Source organism: Falco biarmicus, chromosome 13 (genome assembly GCF_023638135.1).
Source record: "Falco biarmicus isolate bFalBia1 chromosome 13, bFalBia1.pri, whole genome shotgun sequence".
Classification (NCBI taxonomy): domain Eukaryota; kingdom Metazoa; phylum Chordata; class Aves; order Falconiformes; family Falconidae; genus Falco; species Falco biarmicus.
Window position 1 is genome coordinate 8,971,328 of NC_079300.1, and position 24,211 is coordinate 8,995,538.

General features: G+C 40.2%; 1 protein-coding gene across 5 annotated transcripts in view; it reads right to left on the bottom strand.

The window, feature by feature from the left end:
* Positions 1–359: 359 nt before the first annotated feature.
* GNB4 (G protein subunit beta 4) overlaps positions 360–24,211 on the bottom strand; it is a 78,147-nt gene continuing 54,295 nt past the window's right edge. For 4 of the 5 annotated variants that reach the window (XM_056358956.1, XM_056358959.1, XM_056358954.1 and 1 more), the window contains 9 exons: positions 15,955–16,051; positions 11,458–11,496; positions 10,663–10,769; positions 9,636–9,699; positions 8,641–8,803; positions 8,379–8,445; positions 8,037–8,238; positions 6,598–6,814; positions 360–5,404 (listed from right to left, as the gene is read on the bottom strand). In XM_056358956.1, coding sequence (XP_056214931.1) covers positions 5,298–5,404; positions 6,598–6,814; positions 8,037–8,238; positions 8,379–8,445; positions 8,641–8,803; positions 9,636–9,699; positions 10,663–10,769; positions 11,458–11,496; positions 15,955–16,011 — 1,023 coding nt within the window. In that variant the 5' untranslated portion in view covers positions 16,012–16,051 and the 3' untranslated portion in view covers positions 360–5,297. Of the gene's footprint in view, positions 5,405–6,597; positions 6,815–8,036; positions 8,239–8,378; positions 8,446–8,640; positions 8,804–9,635; positions 9,700–10,662; positions 10,770–11,457; positions 11,497–15,954; positions 16,052–17,874; positions 18,029–24,211 lie in introns of those variants that run through there. The other variant, XM_056358957.1, reaches the window with a different exon arrangement.

A 24,211-nucleotide genomic window follows, 5' to 3' on the forward strand; every position in this document is an offset into this window, starting at 1 on the left:
GGGGAAACAATTAATGCTACAGCTCTAAAAAAGGCAGGGTGGGCCGGTGGCACCCTGTAACGGGAATCCTGATACCAAGGATGGAGGAGTGTTCTAGAACCTGGGCGTTTCCCATCTACTTTTGGTGGCTGCTTCGGCTCCCTTGGCTGTCATGTTAACATGCCTCTGTACCACAATACTGCTGCGGGGGGGAAATCACCGTAATTATTTGTTCATAAGGGCAAGTTTACGTGCAGAACGGTTGGCTGTTTAACATGCGCACACAACTTTTGGGCCACCGTGTCCCTGTAACCAGAAGCAAGAACCCAGTGTCGCAGCTGCGGGGGGGCTCCAACACAACAGCCACCAGTGACACAGTCTGGTTAAAAGCACTTGTTTATTGGTTACAATATCAACTCATGGCAACATCTTTCACTGAGCCACTGTACAAATACAAAGAAAAAGATCCATCGTGGAAAAAAAAAAAAAAAGCTATAAACAGAGTTCATAGCAAGTGATTTTTTTTTTCACAGGGAAGTCTTTTTACAACAGCACTGTTAAAGAACAAATGGCACAAGTCCCTGGTTTTTTTAATAGCTTAAATAAAAGCTTTAAGACTGTTTCTGAATACATACACAATCCAAAGGCAGTGCAGAATCACTTCATAATTGGTAACATTACTGAAGTTTTCCAAAGTAGTCAGCAACAAGAAAAAAAAACAACCCCAAAACCAAACCCCCAAAAAACCTAGCTGATGAGAAATGCTGGGAACTCAAGGCAAATGAAAATCAAGCAAGTTTAGAAGCATTTTGTTTTGGACTCCTTTGGATGTAATATGTACTACAAGTGTTCAGATGCTTTTATTTAAAAAAAAAAAAAAAAAAGGAGAAAAACACAAATAGAGCACCATTGTGTAAGTAAAACAAAGGCTTGAAATATCTAAGACTATTCCACCGAAGTCCATATTAGTTAAAACCTAAACATACTGTGTGGTATAAGAATGTCAGGCACATGTAATCTGTTATCAGTTATATCAATTAGTAACACTGTTCACACATTTACCATAACAACACTGCATTAACATTCTGCATGTATTTTACATAACCAGCAATTGGATAAAAAGGCTTGTGGTGCCTCTGAAGTGTAGGAAGTAGTTGTACCAGCATGCATGCCAGGTTACTGTGTACAAAGTGCACCATCAACCCATGCTTAATTACTTTTACAGGAAACGCTATCTCAAAAATCAGTCATTCTGCTACACAACCATTTATACCAACTAGTTGAATTAGCCAATACTCTCACCAACATCTTAAAGCACAGCACTAAACCTAGTGGAGGTGACAGTGTCCTCAAAGAGGAAAGACTAAGCACTCTTGGAATGTTTCACAATGTTTTCATTCCACCTTAAAGTAAATGTGAACTTCATTGTGGGACAAGCGGTTACACTAACTGAGTTAAAGAGTTAACTATTTCCAACCCATGCATTACAGTAAGCACACTGGGACCAGCTGTTACATCAGTTCAGCTTTGCCAAGGCCAGGCCCTCTCCTTAGGCAGGGGGAAAAGCCTATTTGATCCGCGTTCCGTTCCGAGTGATACGTGGTGGTGTCAACGCATTGAACTATCAGTTCTGCCAGATACTGCGACGGGGCTGCAGTTTAGCAAGGCAGAGGATAGCGACGTTTGGAAGAAAAAAGGTCTGGAGACAGATGGAAATAGGCCCACGTTACCGGAGCAAGCGAGTATACGTCAGCGCGATGCCATGTAGAAGCTTTTTGTGGTTTCCAGAATCTCACCCAGCATCTCTACCAATAAACGGATGTCCGAGTCTACAGGGGAACGAGCGAGGGTGGGCACTTGCCTGATTAGAATGTTCCAGTGCAAAGTAAAATCAACATTAGAAAATGCTGACTAAAAACTGTACCTGAATAAAATAAATCTTGTTACCAAAGCACACAGTTCCACTTTCCGAGCCATAACCGATCTTTTTAGAAGAGAGAGGCTGGGAAAGAGTTCCCTTGCCACCGTTCTGGCACGATGGTCTTGGTTACTCCATTTCTGTAATCACACAAGTTACCTGACATTCAGATAATGATGTAGTTTGGCAACAAACTTTTAAAGACGGGTTAAGATGGACCCACGGTGCTGCAAAACCTGTTCAGCGAGCGAGTTTGCTGTCACGGTGCGCGGTTAGAAATCGCACCAGCTGCACGCTTGAGCCTACGTGAAATCATAGGCACGTACCATTTTCTTTGACATTAAAAGCTGGGAATAAAACCTTTTTAAGTAAAAACCTACAAAGGATCATTTTATTACCTTCCTCGTATAAGGAGGAGCTTCAGCTTTTGCCATTAAAACCTCGCCCAGTTTAGTAAGGGCATCAATCTTGAAAGGTCACTGACGGCCCCTTAAAAAAGGAAATACAGCAGCCCCTGCAAGTTCGTTATTCGGCCTCATGTAATCACAACATGTTACATTACAGCTGTAGGCTTCAAAAAAAAAAAAATATAAAAAATTACCTAAACTATCCAGGACAGTAATTAAACAGCAAACGTCACCTTGGCAGGATCTACCACAAGCTCCGCACAAGTTCCAAAGAAGCACCAGACACTGTTCCCCCAGCTGTGCTCGGGCTTCTTCCAGGTTTCCTCGAGCACGGACGCAGAAGGAGCCCGCTTAGGACCTGCAGCACTACGAACACTGGTTAACTGAACACCAAAACCCGCAGGTATTTGTATGATGCTTTTGGAAACCTCGTTAGCAAGTAGTTGGCATTCCTTAATATTTTAAAAGCAGCTGAATCCAACAGACAGTTGCCCATCAGACAATGACAGTGACATTATTTGCAGTAATACCTGCATGAGCGCCATTACCATGATTACAGTCTACCTGAACTTTTAAGAAAAGTTATATACATTTGTAAAATTGTTTTTGGAGTTTCGCAAGTAGAAACTAGTTTTTATACCAGAATGTAAAAATGGCACCTGTCTTCGCAAAGGTGTTGACTAGGAAACTGGTGCAAAAACACACTTCTATGGAAAACAATTTTTTAGAAAAAGAATATTTTCTTAAAATTCCTTAGTAACAAATTTCCAGAATGACTCACTCAAGGCAGCTGTGAGTTAAAAAAAATAATCAAGTGCACCACTAAAAAATAAACCAAGTCTGCAAGATCCCAAAGAGCTGCTCACTTAAAGAGAGTTAACAGGAATTCCGTAATAGTTCTGTTAGTGCAGACAGATCGTAAAGCAAAATGCAGAGGAATTCCTGTGACATACAATACAGGGTGATTTTGGTCCTACACCAGAGTCTGCTGTTAGTAAAAGTATACTTCTCCAGCACAACATGCACCTTTTTCTTTTTTTAAAAGCAAATTTACCGCGATTGACTAGCACATTTATTGGCACCTTCACCATTATAGACATGGCAAGTTTACAGGCACAGTCTGGAAGTACTGAAATTTAGGATTACAAATGTCAGAAACTTGACAAATAGTCACCTCAGCCACCAATCTGTTTTGGTATATTACAAGATACTGGGCACTTTTTATTTACTACCTGACCCAGAGACACCCAGACTCCCCATAACTTCAGATGAGGGCAGAGTAACATTGTCTTCCAACCCGGTGATTTAAAATTCGCGTTATCTTTAAAATAAGTCACTTAAGAGAAGCCAATAGACTTAATTCCCCTTTCCAAGAACGCCACAGACATTCAGATTCCCAAGAGCACATCCATTGCAAGCGCGGGCACGCTGCCAGGCACCAAAAAGTTAAGCCACCTTCCCAGGTGGTTCCAAATTGGCATCAGTCCCTTGATTCTCCTATATCTGCACTCAACTGTACTTGATCAGAACCTATTGTTTATAAGCAACTGACATCAAAATCAGAATAAAATCAGAAACAGGAGAGGAAATGGCTATTTACATTGTCAGAGCTGCAGAACAATTAGCATCTAATAAGCCACCATGGTACAGACCTCTGTGACCACAGGAGAACAAGCAAGTCACTAAGTTTATACTAGAAAGGGTCACACAGGTAAGTTAAGGTTATTTGGTTCATTGTAAGTTACACAATTCCTTTTATAATTCACACTGCACATAACTGACAACAAGCGCTTTTGGTTGTGGTATGCTTTGGCAACCCCCTAATTTGGAGGGGGATTACAGGCGATTAACTGCACACTGAAATCTTCTTGAAGAATTTAAGCAAAGTCCTCCTGAACGTCTCAGTCGACTGTGGTAATTGAGCAAGCTTTGCGACTACACCGCGCCCTGCGCACTGAGCATCAGCCAAATCGTTGTGTTAGTGCAAATCAGCTGGAGTTTGTGACGGGCCAAAACTACCTCACTCAGAGCTGAGCTGACAAAGGAGAAGCACTCGGCCACTTACCGACAGCAACGCAGGTCACTTGGCGGCCGTGGCCAAGGACTGCGCGGAGTGACTGATGCAAAAAGCTGCAGTAAGCAAGCTAATACTTCTGGAACTGGATATGGATTTTATTTCTTTTCTTTCTTTCTTTTTTTTTTTTTTTTTTTTTCATTATTTTTGCTGTTGTTGCAAGTCTGCCTGGCGTTAACTCCTTGATGTTTGGAGGCCATGACTGCCAATGGATGAACCAGGAACCACTGGCTTGAAGGAAGAACCCCCATGATTAAAAATAGGCAAGCAGGTCAAGGAGTGAGTGAATAAGGCGACAGGTATTAACTGGGAGTCTCCAGGGCCTTTAAAAAAAAATTCAAATGCCTTCCATTATAAAAACACATACATACCATTGGCTTCACTTTATCTACAGTAAATTCACAAAGACATTTAAAACGGCAATCTAGTTCATCCACTACAAAACTCAGAAGTGACATCTCAGGTTAAAAGCAAAGCTATAAATGTATTCCTTAAAAAATGCAAACATACTTCTTTACATACAGACAAATGTTACATGATTGGCTGCTATAATGTGTATATTCTGTTATGTACAAAAAAAGAAAAAAAAAAAAGTACAGGATTAGCAGACTGAGCACAAGCAAAAACCCTTCAAGGACAATCTAACCAAACCACCAAAAACAAAAAGACTGGCTCTTAGTTTGTCGGTCACCATGATTATGTGTGCTGGCCCCTTTTAAAAAGTCAGTGATTTCTTCCCCCCTCCCCTATTTCTTCACTTGATTTTTTTTCTAGTTTACAGAAAGCCTTTTTGTGTAATAATCAGTGAATAGAAAAACTTCACCTGCAAATACAAGGTAGAAATGTTATTTCACAGCTATAGGCTGCAGCATTGATCTCTCCAGATCTCAAATGGAGAATGTACATGTTTGGCTCCCAGTTAATTCCAGATTCTGAGAAAACTGTCCCAAGACCCTGTAGCTACAGCCATGCCGTCATCAGTAACACCTAAACAGCTGACACGGTTGTCATGGCCAGCAAGGACACCTGGAAAAGAAGAAGCAATGACAGTGAATATTCAGAGGATGGCAGGGACCTCAGCTGTTACTCTCCTCTCCCAGGTACTTGGTCACATTTGCTAAAAGAGACGTAACGTGAGCTCTAATCACCCTGCTTGTCTTTACCCTCAGGAACTATACACAACACAACGGCCTTACCAAGGAACTCAACCATGAGGTTTTAAAAAATATGTACACGCAATATGGCTTCCAGCTTTCTCTCTGCCCTTACGACTTCTTTCTGTCCCAAAGACCTCCTCAGCCCTAATCAGGCTCCCTACTGGTTTTCCCGTTTTCAGCAATGCTGTGCACAATTTCAGCCATCAAGCACTTCCAAAATCAAACACGATGTCTTCTGACAATGGCCTGGATACAGGACCTACCTCAAGTCTCCCATGTTTCACAAACTGTAAGGATTAGGAATTCCCCATCTATAGTGTCAGACTACTAGAAAAGCAGCACCGTGCCCTGCCTCTTCCTGCTCCATTTTTGCTTTCCTTCTAGCCATCCTTGCACCTGACTGCTCTCCCAAGGCACCACATCCAGGTCTGTTAAACCTCAGCCTGTCCATGTCCCTTAAGGAAAAGGATTATCTTTTCAGTCTGAGCAGCAGAATCAAGGTTCAGAACTGAACCAGGCCCCGTCATTTAAATTACTGTCTGGAGGGAGAAAGATGTAGCCGAGCTATGAACATGCTGTCTGTCCTAGAAGCGACTAACTCCAGGACTGAAAGTGTCCACTTCCCCAGGAAATTATGGCCCCCTAACTTAGTGCTACCCAAATCACTTACTGATGGGTGCAAAAGTCAATGCAAATGTGTAATTTTATATTACTTAATTCCATTCATGTCAGTGAAATAGATTTTCTGTAGACATAACATGATATTGGAGGCCCTTCCTTAGCCTCAAGAGCTGGTGTCTTCCAGCCCACAGATATATCATGGCTGATACCCAAGAGGAGGAGTATTTATTCCACTGACTGGAGCGTTTACTCCACACAACACAACTGGGATGTATAACCAAACGCAATAAAATATAAGGATGCCATTCCAAAAGAAAACTGTTAAAAGGAAGCATGGAGATTCCTTAACATCAGCAACAGCACCGGCAATGAACTGGCCGTGCATTTTCCATAGATTTTGAATATCTACCTGCTGCTAAGGAAATAGAAACGCATACTGACCTGCCCTCTCCCCTTTCAGAGTATCCCACACATTGCAGTTGAAGTCATCGTAACCTGCTAGCAAGAGGCGACCGCTTTTTGAGAAGGCTACAGAAGTGATCCCGCAGATGATATTGTCGTGTGAATACATCATTAATTCCTGATCTGCACGTAGGTCAAAGAGGCGGCAAGTGGCATCATCAGATCCAGTGGCAAATGCATGTCCATTAGGGAAAAACTGAAAGTTTTAATTAAGAGACAGGAGTTTGACACTAGAAAAATATGATGTTCACACAGTATTTCAAAAATCATCACAGGATAATTTTGCCAGGGTGACCAGGTAAAGGCAGAATGATGTATTTAAAAAAAAAAAAAAAATTCTGCATGGTAAAAAAATGCAGATACACAGTTATGCAATGGAACACTTCTAGAGGAGTAATAACACCTGAATGTCTGCAATTTTACCCAGACAGTTCCCTGCATGTGGAGTAACAGGAGTTAAAGAGGATGCAACTAACTCCTACAAATGAAGCAAAATGCAGTACGTGCATCCTGGCTGTGGGCCAGGAAGACCTGGCTGAAGTGGCACACAGTGTTCCATCCCGAGCTGGTCGGTCACATTGGCTCAGTCAAGATAGAAGAAAGCAAGCAATTCAATTTCCAAAAAACCTACTCCAGATCAGTCATTCTTACAACAGCCGTATTGACTGAGATGGGGCTGAAAAGGGCTCAAGACATGTCAGGACTCAGGTCTAAGTATAGGAACCGCATTTTTCTACTGGTCATGCTTTTGGTATTTTCTCAGCCTTAATAATTTTTCATGTTTATCAAAAACAGATGCAGCTTAGACTTAAGATTTCATTCCCTATTTATCAGAACTGGTATCTTGAAGATCAGAACATAGTGTTACTATGACAGAGAGGAAATATAGTCCAGTTTATAAATATTACAAAATTATTCCAGGGATGAATATTCAACATAAGCGCTGATTTTAAAATTGCCTTCCAGAATATTTTGCTCTTTTCGACAAAAAAATATCAAGTACACTTTCATTCAACAAAAAGCTTTAAGATGAAGATGCTTGGCTGTTTTGCTCCCCCTCAGTATCTCTCATTTACCTACAATTTTCAGTTTTTAACTCATTGCCACACTGCAAAACATTTCCCTCCTCCATTCTTTGTTTCCTAAAAAAAGTAGGGTCTGTTATTGAACAAAACCAGCTGAAACTATTCCAAGAACAGTTCAATGCATCACAGATGACAGTAGTAATAACTCAGTTATAAACTAGATCGTAAGTTATTAGACAACCTTCTTCATTACATACAATTTAACGTCTCAACCCTAACAAAGTTAATTGATTTTAAATCAAGGTAAGCCAGCAGACTATAAGCTGAATTCACGCAACTATAGCATTCATCCTCCCCCTTTCTTCCCATGTGGAAATACAAATGATCACTTACACAAACTGCATTAATATCTGACACATGCCCTGTGAACGACTGCCTGCACATTCCATCCCGAATATCCCAAAGCTTCGAGGAGGCATCACAGGCACCCGAAACAAAAGTCCTCATATCTGGACTTAGAGAGAGACTCATCACATCGCCAGTATGCCCAGTGAATGTGGTGGTCTGTTGACCAGTTTCAATATCCCACAGAGCGCTGCAGATAAAGCAACAACGTTAACACCATGTACTGGTCATTCCAAGAGTTTAAGTTTTACATACAAATTAAGGCGGGGGGGGGGAGGGGGAGGGAAGAAGAGTTGGGGGGGAAAAGGCCAACAGAGTTCAAAAACTCACCAGGTGGTGTCTCCTGAGCTAGTGACAATTTGGTTGTCATCTAGAAAGCGACAACAGGACAAGTATCCTAAAAATAAAAGTTATGTTCGTTTCAGACCCTGGAGTAATAACTGAGGTTTAAAATCCAAAAGCAACGATTAAAGCTCCCCCACAGCTAGTCTGTAACCAACAACACTATGTCACAGGTCACAACACACCTCAACGTGACACTGTTTCATTTGATGCGACAGAAAACCAAAGCTGAAGCAAGAATATGGCTGACCTGTGTGCCCTGGCAGCTCCCGGCTCACTCTGACATTGCCCTCTCTGGTTTTTAAGTTGTATATGGAACAGATGTTGTCCAATCCACCACAAGCAACGTAGTTTCCAGACGGTGCGTACGCGCAAGTCATCACCCAGGAGGATCTCAAAGGAATGGCATGCATCTTCAGAAAGACAAAGCTCATGAATGCTATGTCACATGTCAGCTTCCAGTTTTCACTGGGGTCATTCTTACCAGTTAATGAATTAGAGCAGATTGAACACACCAAGCAGACGGTGGTACTGTAATTTTCAGTAGTCTGATTTTATAACATATTACAACTAATTTCATATTTATACATACATACATACCAGGATGAAAAATGCCAGTAGTTTCCAGGATAGATATACGGAACTTCAGTACGTTATCTAACAGCAAAGCTATTCTAAACTTAAAACATTTCCAGCATTTCCTTATTCTGCTTAGATTTCTTTGTCCAATTCTGTATCTCTGAACTACAGGTTATAAAATGGGATGGTTGCACCCACGGAGACTGGACATTTACAGAAACAGATGACCACTCCACGCTTTACCTAAGCTTTTCTCATTTAACAGCTTTTTCTTTTTTTGCCTTTTTTTTTTCCTCCTCCTCCTTCTCTGCCCTCAAAAGCAAAGCACTCTTGTAAATTCTGAGGTTATGTATTTCTACAATACAAAACTCAATTCGTTTTAGAAACACCATCACACAGGCAGAGAGCAACAGCTAAAAGCAACTGCACTAGCAAATTAAGAGTGCAGATGTTACGTATTACCTAGAACTATTGCTTCTGAGACACAGCCTACAACATGCCACTAGTAGTCATCAGCCAGTCGTGAAAGGAAAAATAAAATGACATCTGAATTAGAAAAGACTGCTTCTTTCCATTTTTGCCTTGCAACCATAGGAAAAAAATAGAAGTCCCCTCACACATACAAATTATGCATGAATTATTGATATGGATTATAAATAACTCTACCTTATTTGTTGTATAACTATCCCAAATAATTAATTTTCCATCTTGAGAAGCACTGACTAGTAGCCTAAATAGAAACACAAAATAAAATATATTAACATGTAAAACAAAAACATTATCTCAATATAGACATACATCATACATGGTTACCAAGTGATTCAGAAATTTCTTAATTCCTTTACTACCCTCTGGTTGGGTTTTTCTGGGGGGTAGAAGCATTTATTGGGAAAAATCTGCAAAGATCTACATATTACCTGACTGAAGAATCACGTGTCCACAGGGACTCATTATTAACAATGGACAAAACCTAACAACTTTCCAAAACAATGTTCTATGAACTCTCTCCACAGCTGCTTTTATTTTTCATATACTAATATTTTAACTACATAGCTACATAAAAATAAACAAGAAATTTAGGGGAAAATAAGATTTATTTTGAGAACAGACTTTAGATGTATTTCTTTCTGGACTACATGACAGAGAACAGACCATGAGGCACTGTTAACACCTGACCATCGGTCACTCCAAAGGCAGCATAACAAAACTCCCTCATAGAAGCCAAGTAACTTTTTCCACTATGTACAGAAGGATCTTTCTTCAATAAAACAAAACTTGTCCATAAATTTTTTAAATCTCTTACCACAGAAGTTACATAATTACTCAACATCTTGAAAAATACGTTCTCCAGCATTCCAAAAATACGCCCCACCACATAACCTCCTCTGCTTAAACTGACTCCAAGAATTCAGTCACAACTAAAAGAAGGAAAAGGCAAAATGTCTGTGGCCAGAACAAGCAAAGTCCCTCTCCTGTCTAATCAAGGCTTCTGTAGGACCACTATGCAATCCTCACTGGTTTTAAAAAGGCAAACTGTAACTAAAGACAAAAAAAACCATCAGCTGTGGTCTATGATCTCCTTGCAAGGGCACCAACACCATACCATACGGCTCCCAAAACCTGATACTAATTTGAATTTGACAATCCGATTTCTAACCCTTAAACTGCAGGTTTAAGAGTCACTTGTACAAACCTTGAGTCCGATCCCCAGTGCATAGCGTAGATTTTGGCTAAGTGACCTCTAAGCGTACGCCTTGTTCGCATTTGAATCCGACCCACTGAGTCCAGACTTGTCGTGATCTAAAAATAAATAAAACAAACCCCTGAGATACTGAGAACTATTTTTAATATAAAGATAACAATATATTTGAACTTTGATAGAAAATAATCTATCTTGGCAAGCAACATTTTAAAAAAACAAAAAGGATACTAGCGTACAAACCAGGATTAGGTCCATACAACACTGAGGAAAACAGATTTTACAAAAGACAGATACACTTCACAATGGCTATACCTGAAACTTCAGAAAGCTTTTTTTTAAGTACTACTATGTAATACTGAGGCTATTTCAGATTATCTGTACAGTTATCAATTAAAACCAATTGAAGAAAGTGCTCCAGTATTTACTGCTCCATTACTTTTTAAAGCATGGCAGAACTTTAAATGCAAAATACTTCTGTTTCCAAAATACACCTAAAAGACATTTAAATCTTTCCAAATACACTAAACACACTATTTAAAAGGTAAACTGGAAGCAGGACCCATTAAGATGGTGGGGGCTTTTTTGACTGCTTAGGGTTTTTTGCTGCTTTATTTGTTTTTTTGGTGAGGTGGTTCTGTTTTGTTTTAAATAGCTGCATAAATACACAACACATTTCCAAAGGTTTCTTTCAGTTACTAAATAAACGTGTTACATTCATAAATTGCAGGGAATTTTATTTTTTTTATATAGCAAGTTAACAGTCTGTACACAGAATCAAGAACATACCTGAGCAAGAGTTGTGTCACTACACGCTTTCCTTGCATCCTGAAACAAAAGAACGGAACAATTTAAATCTAAAAGGCAACAACGAGCATCACCTGCGAGAATGTGTCTACAGGGCACACTCAAAAAGCCACAATCCAACAACTTACACGCCAATAGGCCTTCTGCCACCCTAATATGTTTTATTGTCCAAGGAATCTAAAGCACTGGCACACAAGCTAGGGGTAGTGGAAGAAGAGGGACTTAAGAAGGACCGTGCCCCAGCAACCTTTGAGTCTCCCTTTCTACAGAACAGGTGATTCAAAGGCACTTGGAGCCACCCTTAAGTCCCAGCGCCTACCCTCTTCCCTGGTGTGGATGCGCTTGCTCAGGGTGTGCTGAGCACCAAGGGAAGAACTGATCCACCTGAAAAAGCAACCACATGTTATACATGATTAGCAAGCTCTGCGCTACACGAGGCTCCTGCACTACCCCCCTTGCCATCGCAGGCGTGACAATGCTAACGATGAGAGGCAGGCTGAAAATTAACAGGCAGGACCTGGAGAGCAGGACAGACTGCAGGCTTACTGAAACTGCTGATGCACTTCATACAAAATGAAGGGGAAAAAAGCCAGTCAGCTAACACCCTCATTCATTTCATAGAATGGATGGTGCTCAGGTGTCCATACAGACACTCTGTCTTTTTGTCATTGAGACACTACAGACATATGACTTACTTTCTGCACATTATTCAACCCCATCTAGAAGACAGACTTGACTTTTGTTTGTATTATCGGAGTAACAGACTGGACACCTGACACAGGTCACCACCACTGAGCCCACTTTGCAACACTCCAATTTTGCAAAACCTGGTTTTAGTTACAACTGCAACTGCTCTGCACTCCTGCAACTCAGGCTCCCATTTTCAAAACACAAAATCAGGCTCACAGTCAGCAACAACTTCTGAGAAGCACGGTTTAAAATAATTGGCTTAAAATCATACGGGAACTCTATAGCGCAAGTTAGAGATAAAACTATCAATGGCAGTACTGAAGGATCCAGCCACAAGACCCTCTCTAACCCCCTGCAATTTTTCCAAATACCTTCCAACTTCTGTAACCAATGCAGCAGGCATCCCACAAACAACGGGTGGCTGCCTTCACCGCTAATTTGTGTGTGTGTATCCCAAGAAAGCATTCAATCTGTGTACTAATGGCAATGCTTTCTTTGAGGGGAGGAACGGAAACATTTACTCACACGTTTTGGAACTGCATCAACACATTCAGACTAGGATCTTAAAATTTTTCAAGCTCTTGCTTGACAGTTACTTGATTTTGCAACTGTAACCCTTTTCCAGTGTCTGTTTATTTTGACCACCCTTTATAGCTTTCCTCCCAGAAAGCAAGCCTAAGAGTGGATTAAGTCATCACAACTTATTTTTAAAATGTCTGAACTGTAGAAATATTTATAAAATGTTGACGTCTGGAATCAGGAGCGGTTTAAAATACCAGAGCAGCAAATCCCCTAGTACTCAGGACTTCTTTCATCCACAGGAAGAAATACACTGGATTTTAAACAACTTTAGATGTTTAGTTTAGCTGAAATACTTGAAGATGTTAAACATAAAACAAATTCTGAATGCAGTCTAAATGAAACAAAGCAATTTTTCTTAAAGGAAGAGCTATTACCAATGCCTATACTTGAGGCTGTCTAATACTTGCCATACAATTGGCAAAGTTGCAGGAAAAGCAAATTTTCAACAGGCTATTTTATTTCTCACATTTTAACTGTCATTTCTATGTATGCATTATCGTAACAGAATCATTAGTGTCATAACATAAAAAAGCTCCTCTATGCAATTGTAATTTTTTTTCAGTTCATGCAGTAGACAATGCAGAATTTGTGAGAAAAATCTGCTTCATCGATTTGCAGCCCCCACAATTTCCTAGCACGCACACTTAAGATGTAATTTTTTCTCCTCAAAACTGTATATATTTTTTAGAATATAGTCTTTATTTGTTCAAAACATCATTCAATTTCAAGTCACACTGTGCCAAGTATGCAACACTTCCAAAAATCATATCCTGAATTTAAATTCTCAAAGTGTGGACATGCATCACATAGGAGCTTTATTATAGACAGAACTGGGAATCAACTTTAACCATAAAACCATCCTGCGATCAAACAGTTCATTGTTCACTGATGTTTCAAACTTCCTGCATTGAAAATACACGCAGTCTTACTTTATCTCTCCAGCATAGTCTATCTGTGTACAGAATAGAGCTACAGCTGTAGTAACTGCATGGGGAGGCAAAGGTACTCTCACATCACCTGGATATTGAAAAAAAATAAAAATTCATTAAACATTTATAAAATGTTGCAGACTACAAAGTCTATTGGGAAACTGACAGCTGTGCATCACAGTCTACTCTGCTTTAGGAAGCTGCTAAGTACAATCTTATCTGGACCTGGCTTATAACCACACAGCTGATTTTTCATTAATATATTGATAAGAGAAAATATCTGGCAAAATCCAAGAGTTGTTTACAACTAAGACAGCAAAATGCTTGCTATATACATATAACATCAAATGCTGTCTGTTAGTGACCTCACCTCTTTTTAGGACTGCATGAAAAATAATTCCTGGAAATTATCAATCCACTAGATATCCCACACACTTTTTTAAAAATACCCTTTTTTTGGTTTTTTGTTTTAGATTCTGTATCTATCCCTCTTACTATCTCAAACAAAACACCTACTTATTAAATAATTGCATAGTTTCTTTCTAAGAAAAATAAGTAGTCACCTATACAAACATGAAACTGAATTATTTGGTCAGAAAGTGTCTTGAATATTAAGTAATCGGGTATATAAGTGAAAAATACTTAACTTGAATATTAAGTATTTTTAATTACATATTAATCTGAAGTTAAAATTAGGCTTAAGGTATCCAACACTGTACCCGAAAGACTCCAACAGCAATAGCCATGGTTACTCACGGTTACTCAGCTACTTCTGTATAGTTCTACTTAAAATTTTGGGTGGTAAGTGTTACAAGGGAAATGTAAAATTGACCTAAAGACACAAAATGGAGTTCCTCTACAAAGGGCCTTATACAATCAGATTTTTATGCTCCAAAATTAAAAAAGCAAACACTCCTGCAACACAGCCTAGCTCTCTCATTTGCCTAGTATCTCTTTCTTCACACAACACAATTCTGCATAAAACCAGATGGATTCATTACTAAGACTGAATTAAGACTAACTGGCTCACCCCAATGTAATGTAAAGAGGAAGTATTTACACATCAGGCAGAGGAAGAACTGTAAAATGATGTATACCTTTTATTTCTGCAATGCCATAATAAAGCTTAAATGTAAGAAAAAGCATTTTAAACTAAAATTTATTTGCATACCTCTACAGAGCTGCCAGAAGGGATACTCAGTGCCACAACACTGACCGATCCTCCCCTTGCGTTTCATTAGTGTATTAAGTGACAATGACAGGGCAGAGAGCTCTTCTTGGATGACACTGAATGAGCAGCCGTGAAATCAACATTTGCCCCCAACACAATTACTAACACATGAAGTGTGTTTACCACATGGCTGATACTGATCAGCAGCCTAACATCCACTGCACTAAGCAGCAGAACACCACAAAACAACTGCTGCCAGCAGATGCCACACTAAAAAAGTCAGTGTGCATGCAACATATTCTAAAGAAGCCTGTAGTTTTAGCCGATAGGGAAGTTTGCAAATAAGGCTCCCAGATAAATCAGACTTATGAATGCTTCATGTTTAGGAAAAGGAAATTTTGATGAAGAATAAACAAGACTTTGAAGATCATTATTATGCTTTGTACTTTTCTCTCTACTGAAAACTGCATCACTGAAATATACACACATGTTGCAATAGGTTCCTGGAAAACTGGCTTTGGGCATGACAGCTCACACTTGGCTTATCTTGGATGAGTAATTTCAATCAACAAAAAAATCAGCACATATGGGGGATCCCCATTTTTGAAAAAAAAAAAAAAAAAAAAAAAAAAAAAAGAATTCAACAGGAAGCAAAGAAATAGGGCTTGTAGAAATGTCATCCACCCCTGGAAGGTTTTTCTCTCACGCTCCATGCTTTGAGCTGCATGCTTATCAAGAGCAGCAGCACAGAGGTCTCTCTTAGCCCAGAAACAATCTTTTCTAATACCCTTAACCCCAGTTTGTCCTGCCTAGGTTCTAGAAGTTTGCTGCTCCCCCCCTTTTTTTTTTTAATCCAAAATTAAAAAAATGTGCTGACACACATACACTCCTACTAACATCACAGCAAACTTCAATAGGAAATGTTTTGTTCAATAAATGCATTTCATTATACCAATGGCTTGCTTTTCTGATTTTTAAATAAATATTCCTAAAATATTTCAAGCTCTGCACAATTTAAAGTGCAGCAAGTAATAGATGTGATCTCTACGCTTTACTCCTTTAAAGGAGGAACTAAATCATGAAAAATAAGCTATTAGCAATTCTTACTCTGATTTGATTTCGCAGCTGCTCTGCCTCCTGCCGTAACTGTTCCAGCTCACTCATCTTCAGTCTCTATTTCTCACGCTCCACTGGTAAAGAAAACCTGCCAATAAGAGAGAAAAAAAGTAAGTTTCAGTACCACTTTCTCTTTTGTTAAAAAAGAAAACCACCCCCCCTTGAACCTATACATAATTAGTCTGCCTCCAGAAAGGCTTCCAAAGAGATAGTCCTTTTAGTACACTAATAAATTTAGCAAGACCTAAGTTATTCCAGTTCCTGAATTACCATGAAAAGCAGAGTTAGATGAAGCCTGTTTTGAATATAGAAGCAACTGTTAACAGAACCACCCACTGTACTTTAAAAAACTGTTCCTGAATGCATTTGTAGCACCACTCCTCTCACCCAGCCAGAAACCTCGGTCCGTCTTCACCCCCAGGTGGCAACAGAGAGCAAAGACTGCAGCGGCCGCCCGCAGCATTCCCCTTCCGCCGCGGCGGCGCTATGATACAAGCACCTCCGCACATGGCATCCAAGGCAGGTTTTGTTTTAATTAAAGACTGACAATTTTGAATACTAGACTGCAGCTGAAACAGCAGGCCCTCCACATTTTTTTTCCATATTTTCCTTGGGCAAGACAAGACCGTGTTTTCATTTCAAAAGCACCCGCACAGTGAGAAGGGACAGTAAAGACCAAACCATCCCTGCAAATATCCTCACGCTGGTACAGCACACGGCAGCCCAAGGTGGTTCTCATCTGAATGAGGATTCAAGGCAACCTCAATAAAGAGATCAATAAACAGTCAGACCGCATGCAACACCACACTTTCAGGTTAGCATTTTTTTTTCCATTCAGATTTTGCATCTGATTTTTTCAGTGTGTTGAACAGCTTCCTCAGATCAATTTTCCTCTTTAACCTCAGTGCAGCAGTGCAGCCAAACACCCCTACAGAGACCTCTTAAGTCTATTCACATAGACATAAACTTCAATATCCCTGCAGCAAAAGTAAAATAAGCTAGTAGCTTGCTCACAAACAAGCCAGGCACTTGTTTGTATTTTTTTCATGATAGAAAAAGCACACCAGAATGGTGGGTAGTGGTGGTCCCACTACATGATCCAAGAAGCCCAAAACACTTCTAGTTAATAGAAGAAAAAAGTCAGACTACTACTCACAAAATGAAAACTGAGGGAGGAAGACCTAGACCTCCAGGGAAACCCCTTGATTTGGTCTAGCTACTGGTTCTTTGTAGTTCAGTAGTGATGTGTTCTAAAAGACAGACTTTGGAAAGCTTTTTTCCATCTATAAAACACAGTACTTCATAGATGCAGAGCGAAAAAGTTTTGGTTCAAAGTAACTTATTAGTAAGACAACCATCCTTGGACTAACAGCTTACACAAGTGTTTAAGAGCTACGAAACTTCTCACTACTCAATTATCTATTTACTCTTCCTTTCAACCTGAACCTCCATGCTTCCCACAGGTATCACTGCAAAATCTATTTCAGAATGAACTCCAGCACATGCGAACCGGATCATCTCCAAATCCAAACACACCCTAATCAGTAAGAGCACAATGGTGACACAGAAGGCGTAACTATTATTTTCAGTTATACATAAGCAAAGTGTGAAGTTCACACTTTTCCCTTCCTTAAACCTACGCTCTATTCAACTACAAAGACATCATAATATGTGAATACTCTAGGAGACCACTTGATTTACTCTCATCTTCCTATTTCAGAAGCCCAGACCATTGCTTAATGCACAGCAGACATAAAATAGAAGTCATCAACACTAATGCCCGATTTAAAAAAAACCCAAGCATTAAAATTGAGCATTAAAAATATCACTTTAGCATTCACACTAATCACATGCCTTTACAGTCTATCAAGTTTAGTTACAATCTTAATACATTTAATTGGAATACCATACCTCTATGAAATATAGCTCATTTTTGGTTCTAACGTTATCAAATTATCCTTCTCAGCATGTTTTTTCCTTTTTTTGTTCTAGAACCTACACAAAGGTAACACAGCCAAAACAACACACTCAAAGGTCTAAATCAAGCCAGCCGTGATGCCTGCCAATCTGTCAGTAGTCTTGTGTGCTATTTTTAACAGAAGATAAAGATTCCTAACAGAGAAGTTGATGCATCTCTAATTTTCTGAGAAGGGAAGTCAGCTTCTGTCCTGTGATGTGCCACACACTTCACTGCTCTGTAAACACCAACTTCAACACACAAAATAATTGATCATAAAGAATGTGACATTACTATTCAACTGGAAGCACGTACAGCTGGTCACAAGTAGCTGAAGTTAGGGCATTTTTTTATTGATAGGTAAAACTGTGAGCATATTAGAAAATTAGCTGTGGCATTGCACTGGCACTCAAAGACCAGCAATGGCTACCCTGCATCTCAACCATAAAGTCTGTGTTAATGACTTTAATGTCATTCTTATCAGTACTGTTCATCACCAATGCCATTTCTATATCACCCTGTACCAGCAGCTGAACAGCTTTAAATCATGTTACACCTGTGCAAGTTCCTACATGGACAAAATGCAGCTTACGAAGCCTTCTCACCCACCCGCCTGCAGCTTAAAAATCAATTCCTAAATGAATTAAAGGACAATGTTCTTTCATACTTTTTTCAAAGTAGTAATTTACTTTTTTTTGTAGTTGAGAAGTCCTAGCAACATCAGTATGTTCCAAATTTGTGAGGTCGTTAGCATTACTGCTTAACAGAAACGTATCAGTGGTTCAAAGTCAAGCTATACCTCAATGAATATGATGGCCTCCAAGCCAGCACACATTTTCACAAAAACTAGATTCAGTTTAGAACTGCGTTATTCTAGCTTTAAGCATTAAAGTTCTTTTCCAGTACACAGCTGCTGAACAGCAAACTCTGAGAAATTCTTAAGCTACATATAAACGCTGGGATACTACAGTAAACAAACTAAGTGCACACTTTAACTATAAAATTGAAGTGTATCCAACACGCTCTGTTGTACTGGCTGGCTGCAGCTCCCAATACAACTACTCGTGCGTTTGAATGATCATCCACCATAAAGTATTTAGCAGAACTGTGAGCAAAATGCTTCCACTTGAGATGTTCAAAAATTTTTAAGGGCTATTTTGAGGTGCCCACAGGAAATTACAGAAATTGAGTGGGTAAGGAGGAAGCTCTCATGGATGCCTTTCCAGATTCATGCTAACTCTTCACACAGCATCTCTGAACTCCTGTCAAACTACTGTGTGAACACTTTACTGATGACAAACTCATGACAACAATGGAGATAAGCATGTGCTTGGAATTGCACATGCAGATGCACCTCTGTTTTAATGCTTCTCATGCTACACTGACACGGTTAAAGAGAGGAAAACAGAGGAAGCCACAGTAAAGAGGTAGTTACAGGTACAGACCATTATCCAGGCTAGATTCACTTGCTGTGGTGGTGTTTTTAAATTTATCAGTGAGTTGACCAGTGAAGCAAGCAAGAACACAGAACTGAGATGGCTGGCAACAATGCCAAAGCAGAGGCTGCATCCTATAAACCGGTCCCCAGTGTGGAGAAGCAGGTCGTCACTACACCCTCAAAGTGTACTACTTCCCAGTGCTACCAGTCATCAGATAAGAAACTTGGGTTTTATCAGATTAAATGCTGGGACTACTTTTGCAGGGCTGACAGGGATCACAAAGAACAGAGGTGCTCTCTGCATTGCAATTTTCCCCCTCATACAGCAAATTACTGAGAATCTCAGTGGATTCAACTCCAACCTGTACCAGGTTACAACAGACACAGGCCTGCTCATTCTCCCCTCCAGGAAGATCAGAATACTACAGCCAGGAAGGAGCACTGCTCCACAGCCTGGAAAATTCTTTATTCTAAACATGAAGTTCCCCAGGAGTCCAGCTGTATTCTAGTCAGCCATGCACACAGTAAAGCCATCAGCTCTTGCACTTCTATGGGCAGAGTCAGGATTCCTCCTGCCATCTCAGGAGACCGGGGTTAACATAGTGTCTACCTCCCTGCCTTATTAATATTTTTAATAAACATTTAGTCAGAGAATAAATATCCTGAGTTACCTTAGATGCAGAATACCAGTGGTATCTGCTTTTCAGCATTCACAGGTAGAAACCCTGATGAAGATGCCAGATGCATCTTCAAAGGCAATTCATGATGTGCATGATGTACTTAGATGAATATCATCTGCTACAGCAAAGGGGCCTTGAGGGGATGAGCAACAGGAAGGAGAAGAACTTTTTAATACCATTGGTAGCCCGGGGGTGTACCACCACAGGACACCCAAGCAATTAGGAAACAGGGTCAAGGACACGAGATGCTTCCCATCAGAAGCAACAATACAGGCACTCATTGTGAGCAATAACTATTGTGTAGCCAAGTGGTGCATCTTTGCCCTCATAAAAGCGATGTAATTTGCAGGCTGAACTGTACCCTCAGCGCAATTTTTCCTCAGTGGACTTGTACAAGTGAATTTACTGATACCAAAATAAAGTGCCTCCTGAGGCAAAATAATTAACTAAGTCAGATTCCACAGCATATCTAGTGTCAAGAAAGCCACTGGCAGACTTGAGTGCTCCACAGATAAATTACCCCTTACACTAATCCTGATTCAGTAGCAGTATCACTTGCTAAGGGTTTAATTCTTCATTATATGGGCAGGCAGTGACAAATTACCACAGGTTCTTGTCTCCAAAGTACTTTCCCTGCAACCTGTGCACTCAAACATTGTGGCTGAAAAAACACCCTCTTCCCTGCAAAAATTCACTCCAAACACACTCGAGGACACACTGTAAGAAGATTCACCAAGCCCGGGACCTCTGTGACACCCCGGCCAGTGGCAGGGCAGGACACAGCGCCTACACAAGCTGGGACACAGGGAGTTCATCAGGCAGGGACCTGCTGACCCCACGGCACTGAGCAGAAGGCTGCTGCAGGGGCCGAGCGCCGATGCAGCTCTGGAAAGCCAGGAAATAGGCTGATATTTGCAGATTACTCAAAGCAGAATAGTCAGGCATGTAGCGATAGGAACCTTTAGTTCTGGAAAGCAGAGCTATTTCTGTCTCAGAGAAGATTACAGTTTACAAACTTAAGATGCTAAGTAATTTGGTTTCTTTAAACAAAAAAAAAACCAACAAAAAAGGGCACTGGCAAGTTTAGCTTATTCCCATGTAAAATATAGACAGGAAGGGAAAAAAAAAAAAAAAGAAAAAGAAACTAGAGTATTACCCAAATGTAAATATGTCCCTCCCCACAACAAAGCATTGCTATTTTTGTGCCAAATACAAAGATTAAAGGGACTGCAGAAAGAACAGTCTGTCTGACTGGATTCTTAAGATCTACTGAATAAAGAATTATTTAAGCAGGAATTTCACTTTGTATCAAAAAATCAGTTATTCAGAACTGAAATAAGTGTTTACCTATACTTATCAACCCAGTTTTTCAACTAATGCAGTAAGATCTCACAAGTGATCAACACACAGCAGCAGAAAGTGAGAGGAGGTTTCACATAGCTTTTGTGTGATCATCCCTACTAGTGATCACACAGGTGGCTAAACATAAGGAATGCTAAATGCAGTTCTTTACTAATTATAGGAAAAAGACACCAAAATAAACTCCAGACCTGTTTCAAGGGAGCTGTACTGGTAACTCACACACATTCAGGCTTCAGTCCACAAAACCTTTATATGCTAAAGGCACTTGTGCAAAGTCACCCGCAACTGCTGAGAGCATACGCAGGCTCTGCTGCCTCAACAGCACTGGACGATGGGGTTCTGGCCCTGAAGCTGAGCTCCAGCAGCATACACAGACTAACACTTTATATACTGAGGATGTGCCAAAAAAGATTTTGATAAAACGTTTCCTTATTTAGTGACACTAATCAAGACTTCGGCAGCTTTGTCCTCTCATTTATAGCTCCCCAAAGCCATGAATAGGGAAGAAAACCAGAGAGGTTTTGTTTCTAACAGCCTGAAGTGAATGGATTCAACATATTCAAGAACAGTTCAAAAACACTTTGACACAGCGGACGAAGCCTTACATAAAGCAAAATCTCTGCCTGCACAACAGCCATTTAAAACAATTAATGCTATACTGTAGTTACATACCTTCATATACAAAAAGTATTATAGCTGGAATTTTATGTAATGTATTTACTACGGTAGAGCTGTTTGAGGACATCACACACACTCAGCTCTCTGCTGAGGAAAGCTAAAACATTTAATGCCTTTTTTTACTGTACCTTGGCCCTATGTTGTTTCTCCTCTGCTTCTCAAAGAGACCTTACCAGCTAGTCATTCTCCCAAGAATTCTTTGTTCTGATTTGTAGCATCAGTAAACAAAGACAACAAAGCAAGGAGCTTTTATATTGGTCAACTAATACTTAAATCCAAGCAGAGAGAGGCATAAGTTGAAATAACAGCATATAAGGGCTGTAATTGTGCCATTGTGTACCTTGCTCTTTCTCTCTAACCTCTCAAACCTCTTCAGTGCATCTCCTTCCCTTCTGTATCTTTAATGTGTATTTTTGAGGGCGGTGTTAGTTGCAGAACATCTTAAGGCATTACAGTAAAGCAAGAGAGTAACAGTTAATTTTTAAAATCAGAAAACAAGCTCGGTAATCCTAACGGCACCTCTTCCTTAAGATTTTTACATTTTCATTTTCTAAGGCAGAACTGCTCATCGCTGTGATTTGCGACCCCCCGGTGCAGGTACGGAGAGCTCTCCCACATTGGGGCCGGTCTCCCCAAGAAGAAAACAGGAAGCAGCCTGGGTGTGACCTCGCTGGCTGAGGTCAGCGCTATTGTTGCACTTCTGCACATTTTGGAAATGTTTTAAAGTGATATGTCTCCATTATAGCTTTGGTACAAAAACAGGAAATAATCAACCAACGCCTCTCAAGAGGAAGGGCATTAGCAGAACTTACTTGAAACACCCATTTCTATACCAGATGCCATCCCAATTTTAAGGAACCGAAGAATGCATGTGCTCCAAATTGCATGTAGGGCTGGAAAGGAAAGGTCAGAAAAGTGACCCACAAGCAAACAGCAGATCGGTGGGATATGAAAGCAGCCTTGCCTCTTCGTGTGCCAACGTGCCCCATGCAGTTACATCACGATACCACCCCACCCACCCTGTGGCAGAAGCAGTTTCAAGCCAACAATATTGCTCCTTCCTTCCTCTGCCAGAACACCTTGCACCCCTAGACATCATATAGAAATACATGCCATTTTATACACAAACAGCTGCTTAGCTTGTGATGTTAACAGAACTTTGAAATAAGGCCCAACACATAAAAATGTTTGTCTTTACCGCAATAACCACTTGGGAGTTATTAACACAGGTAATTTGAGTCAGACAAATATAAATACATGTTCGCCTTCAGACTTCAGCATCGTATCAACTTTTAGTGTTTTTCACTAACAGAGGAGAGCAGAGGAAGCGGCAGACGGAGCGCGCCTTGCAGCAGCGCTGCTGGGTGAGAAGTCGGTGCCGATCCACCAGTGCTGCCGACACCGCGCATGCACAGCTTGCGGACATGCGAGCACACCCGCCCGGCAATCGCTCTGAACAGATCACAACACGTCTCTGCGTTTGATGACTGCTTCGATTATGATTTCCACGGAAGACAAACAGACCAGCAAATACAGACCTCGTTAACAGCAGTCACAAAATAGACAAGGGAAATCACAGTTTAGATATTAGAATGAAATAATGCTTACCAAGCTTACTAGTAAAAGTATTACTTCAGACTTCACCTCTTCTTTACACTCTAAGTTGACAGTTCACTAGACCAGCATCTTAAGCTCAGAGATACGAGAGTTTATTTCTAAAACCCAACTTAAAGTCTAAGCCAAAGCACCTTCATAAAACACATGCAGAAAGCCCCTACTCTTCTTTGCCCACACACACTCAATTCCAGAAAAAAACCAAGAAATTCAGTGTTAAGCACAAGGCTGAAAAAAGCACAGGAAGGAAGGAATTTTTAAAAGTCATGAATATTTCACAGTCCAAAAGAGTGATTTTCCCCAAAAATAACATTCTGGCATCCTATATTCGTTATGCTCATTTTCAGGTCAAAGTGTTTTGGTACACAAGCACAGATTTATTTTTATCACACTCCCTGAAAACAGAACTTGATGTGAAATTCAAATTATGTTGTCTTTAGTGACTATAATAAGGATTCTCCAGTGAAAACTTGGTTCATTGACCACAGGACACTCCATCACTGAACAAATTATTACTGG